The sequence below is a fragment of the Pinus tabuliformis genome, chromosome 4_2 (assembly GCF_031772625.1).
Source record: "Pinus tabuliformis cultivar Carrire ecotype Pingquan chromosome 4_2, CPIR1, whole genome shotgun sequence".
NCBI classification, from domain to species: Eukaryota; Viridiplantae; Streptophyta; class Pinopsida; order Pinales; family Pinaceae; genus Pinus; species Pinus tabuliformis.
Genome location: NC_142304.1, coordinates 324,718,436 through 324,723,405, shown reverse-complemented (window position 1 = coordinate 324,723,405; position 4,970 = coordinate 324,718,436). Strand labels below are relative to the sequence as shown.

Below are 4,970 nucleotides of genomic sequence, written 5' to 3'. Positions count from 1 at the left end.
AGGGGCCGAAAATCCAAGAAGAAACAAAGAGAGGAGAAAACCTACATGGATGTTCTCCAAGGTTCCCAGAAAACCCTCAAGGGAATGATGAATACCAGATCCGGGCGCAAGAATAACAAGGCTCCAAAAGGAGCCACTCCCCCCCTCTCCAGTAAATAATGAAATACGTCTCCTGGAATTGCAGAGGATTAGGTAGCAGGCTGAAAGAAGAGGCCCTGAAAGACATTGTAAGGTTGCATATGCCTGAAATCCTTCTCATCCAGGAGACAAAGATGGAGGACTCTCTTCTCCTCCAATCCAGCAAAACATTCTGGCGCAAAGGCCCTGGAAGAGCTGTCAGTGCTAGAGGTGCCTCTGGTGGGATCGCCTCCTTCTGGGACAGCTCCAAATACGACTTGATTCAAGAAGAAAGTGGCCAGCACTGGATTTTCACTCAACTCCTTCACAAAGATTCTGGTCAACAAGTAAGTTTATTTAACCTTTATGCTCCAGTCTTGCCATCGGAGAAAAAAATTTGCTGGGACTCGCTCCAGTCCTTTCTTGTTTTGCACAATCCAGGAAATATCATTATTGCAGGGGATCTAAACGTTACTCTAGCTGCTGAAGAGAAAAAAGGTGGTTCACCTGTAAGGGACCCTGCCAGAGAATGGGTAGAAGACATCATGAACGATTGGGATTTGGAGGACATCAAACCTTCAGCCGGGAAATATACTTGGTCTAATAAAAGACTAGGTCCCAGCCATATAGCAGCTCGCTTGGACAGATTCCTTGTCCAAACCTCCTTCCTCACTAGTGGCCTAATGACCTCATCCAAAATTCTGCCCAACTGCACCTCTGACCACAAACCCATAAGTCTGGAGCTCTCCGTGGATAGATTTCTTGGACCCATTCCATTTAGATTTAGCCCATTATGGATTCAGCAAGAGGGGTTCAATGAGGTGGTTGCTGAAGTCTAGAACCGGAAAATTCAGGGTTCCCCTTTCTTCGTGTGGGAAGAAAAATTGCGGGCTCTTAAGAGAAAGCTCAAGGAATGGGCAAAAGCTTTGAAAACTCCTGCTGCCAATCGAAAAGAGTCTATAGAAAATCTTGCTGCCCTCCAATCCTCAATGGAGAATTCAGATATTACCCAAAGTCTACTCCAAAAAGAAGTTGAGTTACAAAAAGCCTTTCATAAAGCCAGTAGGGACGAAGAGGAGTATTGGAGACAGAAATCTAGAAACTTATGGTTACAAGCCGGCGACAAAAATACTAGTTTCTTCCACAAACATGCCGAAGCCCGAAAGCAATACAAAAATGTTTCAGAAATCCGATTCCAAGATACAGTGGTTAATGATTTTGAGGGCATAAAGAGAGCAGCATTCTCCTTTTTTAAAGATCTCTATTCAGCTCCTGATTACCAGCCTATAGATCCCCAAGCATATCCGTACAATTTGATCCCCTTCTGTGTGCAAGACCCCGTCAATAATATGCTGACTGCCACGATCAGCATGGATGAGCTCAAGAAAGCTTTGGATTGCATGGACCCGGATAAAGCGCCAGGGCCTGATGGGTTCACTGCCAGGTTCTTTCAGTCTTGCTGGTCAATTATCAACAAAGACCTTCTGAGAATGGTAAGGAAATCCCAATTTTGTACTAAGATAGGAGGCAGCACCAATTCAGCCTTCCTGGCTTTGCTTCCGAAAGAAAAAGGAGCTTCTGAGTTCATTAGATTCCGCCCCATTTCGTTGTGTAATACTAGCTATAAACTTATTACCAAAATAATATCCATGCGCCTCAAGAATATATTGCCGGACATCATACCGGAGAACCAAGGAGGCTTCATCAAAGGGAGAAAGATACTGGATAATATTGTACTGGTTCAAGAGGCAGTACATTCAAGTGTCCAGAGAAAAGAGAAAGGAATGGTAATAAAACTAGATCTGGCTAATGCCTTTGACAGGGTGAGGCATGACTTCCTGTTTGCAGTTATGACAAAAATGGGCTTTTCAACAAAATTCACAAATTGGGTGAAAGCCTGCATCGCCTCTCCTTGGATTGCTCCGCTGGTAAATGGAAGATCAACTGAATTTTTTACAGCTTCAAGGGGATTAAGGCAAGGCTGTCCGCTGTCCCCGCTTCTCTATGCCATTCAAGCCTCAGTGTTGAGTTTCCAGCTCGACTACTGTCAGCAAATCCAAATTTTGCCAGGTCTCAGAATGGTGCAAAATGTCAAAGAAATAAACCATGCTCAATTTGCCGACGATACTCTGCTACTAGGTGGAGTGAGTATTATTTCGGCCAATTCTTTCAAAAAGGAACTGGACATCTATAAGGAAGCATCCGGCAGCAAGATTAACTACTCAAAAAGTACAATCTATGGCTGGAATTGCTCAGCTAAAATCCTTGCTGATATAGCTAGGCTTCTTGAAATGAAAATCTGTCAAGACTGGGATTCTTTCAAATATCTTGGGATCCCAATTTTCAGATCCATCCCCAAAGTTTCCCATTGGATGCCCCTTTTGGACAAGCTCAAACTCAGAATTAATGCCTGGGGAGCCTCCTGGCTGAACACTGCTGGGAAAATTATCCTTATAAAATCTGTCTTAACAACCATGCCTCTGTTTCAGCATTCCATTCTCCTCGCCCCCAAAACCTTTCTCAGTAAAATGGATGGTATGCTGAGAAGATTTCTGTGGGAAGGGGGAAAAAACAACGAAAGAAGGCTTCATTTAGTAAATTGGGATACCATTAAGAAACCTTTCATAGAAGGAGGTCTGCAAATTAGAGACTCGGCTGCCCAAAATCTCGCTCTTGGCTCAAAAATATTGTGGAATATTGTGGCAGGAAAAATAAGCTGGAGCAAGAAAGTGCTGTGGAAGAAATACTTTCAAGGTCAACGATTGAGATGTCTTGATCTTCCTCCAAAAAATTCCAAAGGCTCCCCAATATCCAAACTTTGTATCGCTGCTCTGGACAACTTCAGCCCCAACCTCTATTGGATCCCAGGTAATGGGAAAAAAATAAGAATTTGGAATGATCAGATTCTTGGAGACCAGCCTCTTCATCATATAAAAGGCCTGGCAAATATTAAGCTATGGTTGCATTCCAACAACAAGGAAACTCTATGGGACATAACCAACTGGACGGAGGATGCTGAAAGAAGATGGGACAGCTGGAATCTCGGGGAGGTTCCACACCATTTGCAATCTGAAGCTTCTTTACTGTTAGACAATCTGCAAGGGAAATCACCATTATCAGCAACAGCCAAGGATAAAAGAGGGTGGGGCTCCCATACTGGCTCCTACTCGGTAGCTGAAGGATACAAAAGTTTAATTGCTGTCCCGAATGTCCCTCCAGACCCAACGCAATGGAAATTCATATGGAACTTTCCTTCTCTCCCTAAAATAGACTTTTTCTGCTGGACACTTGCTCATAATAGTATTCTCACAGGAGACAATCTGAGAAAACGGGGAATGGAAGGGCCCTCCAGATGTCCATTATGTATATCAGAGGAAGAAACAGCTGATCACCTGTTGCTGCTGTGCCCCTTTGCCAAGGCAGTCTGGAAAGGGGTCCTGAGTTCAAGGGCGGACAAGATTGAGCTACCAAGAAGTGTGCCATCCCTGTTCTACGAGTGGGCCAAGCTACCTCCAATCTGCACCAACAATAAAAACCTCCTTAGGACTGCTTGGATGTGGACCCCTAAATACATATGTTGGAAATTATGGCTGGAAAGGAACAACAGAATCTTCAGAGGAGAAATCTGCACTGTAAACAATGTTATATCCAAAATTAAAGCTTTATTGGGAGAGACTTTGGAAGCTAAGCCAACCCTAAGGAATGAAGTAAAGCTGGACAATGAGGAGGAGCTGTGGCTAAAAGAAATCGTTCCAAATAATCAACCCATCCCTACTATTCCAACCACTTGCCATGCTAAGTGGGAAATCCGTATGGAAGAACAGGAATTTCTAAAGTGGAGATCGGCACTAGATGACCATTGTCTTTTCTTCGACGGGGCCTCTAAAGGCAATCCAGGAGCTGCGGGTGGAGGTGGAGTGCTGCTGAAACCCGATGGGTCTACTTTACTCAAGTACCATTGGGGTCTGGGAATCGAATCAAATAATAGAGCTGAGGCTCTAGCTTTGTGGCAGGGGCTGACTCTGGCTCTAAAACGGAACATTCAAACATTGACGGTCTTCGGAGACTCTCGGCTCATCACTCAAGCAATGAATTCTCCTTCGAATCAGTGGCAGATCCATTTAGGCCGAATTCTAAAGAAAATAAGACCCATGTTGGCTAAGTTTCAGAAAATCTCCTTCTTCCACATTATGAGGCAGCTTAATACTCAAGCTGATTTTGAAGCCAACCTTGGAGCTGCCAGAAGCCAAAGAACCCTATCAGTCAATTTGGAAGATTCTCTCTGCATCATCCCATAATCGGATTAACCAGTAATTCTGTTTTAACACAGAAAACCCAGAAATTTGCTTGCTGGAAATGGTGTTTCAGCAACACAGTTATTTTATCAGTTGCTGAAACTGGTGTTTCAGCAACGCCGCTCGTGGTGTTTCAGCAACGCAAAATTTTGACGTCAGGCTCTGTACATTCAATCGGACAGCTGCCCATTTCGCACGGCTCTTTCTGCTCCAGGGGAAATTGCTTTGACAAAAATCAAGGCGTTGGAAGGTTAGAATGAAGACTAGAGATGGAAAACGATTTTCATACTCCCAAGTGGAAATAGCTCATATCCGATTCGCTCCTCTGGCAACAGAGTTAGAGGAAGGCTCCAGAAAGGCATACTCAGGTTGTCAGAATCAGCTGGTAACATCAAGGTAAAGAACCATCCGGCAGAGATACAGCGTTGCTTCTCCAAAAGACGACCCTGAATCAAAGATTGATCATGGAATCGTGGACTTCATGAACTCAGAGAGAAATGAAATTGAGAAACTCAATCCAATGTAAATGCAAGCGGCAGCTGTTTTGCCGCCTTTTAA

At 44.0% G+C, this 4,970-nt stretch overlaps 1 protein-coding gene across 1 annotated transcript; it reads left to right on the top strand.

Annotated features, from left to right (window-relative positions):
* Positions 1–272: 272 nt before the first annotated feature.
* Positions 273–4,415, top strand: LOC149169268 (uncharacterized). The gene is made up of 5 exons (XM_089425138.1): positions 273–348; positions 493–650; positions 972–1,561; positions 1,940–2,640; positions 2,824–4,415. Exons 1-5 carry the CDS (start codon positions 273–275, stop codon positions 4,413–4,415), a joined length of 3,117 nt encoding a protein of 1,038 aa, XP_089281264.1.
* The last annotated feature ends 555 nt before the right edge of the window (positions 4,416–4,970 follow it).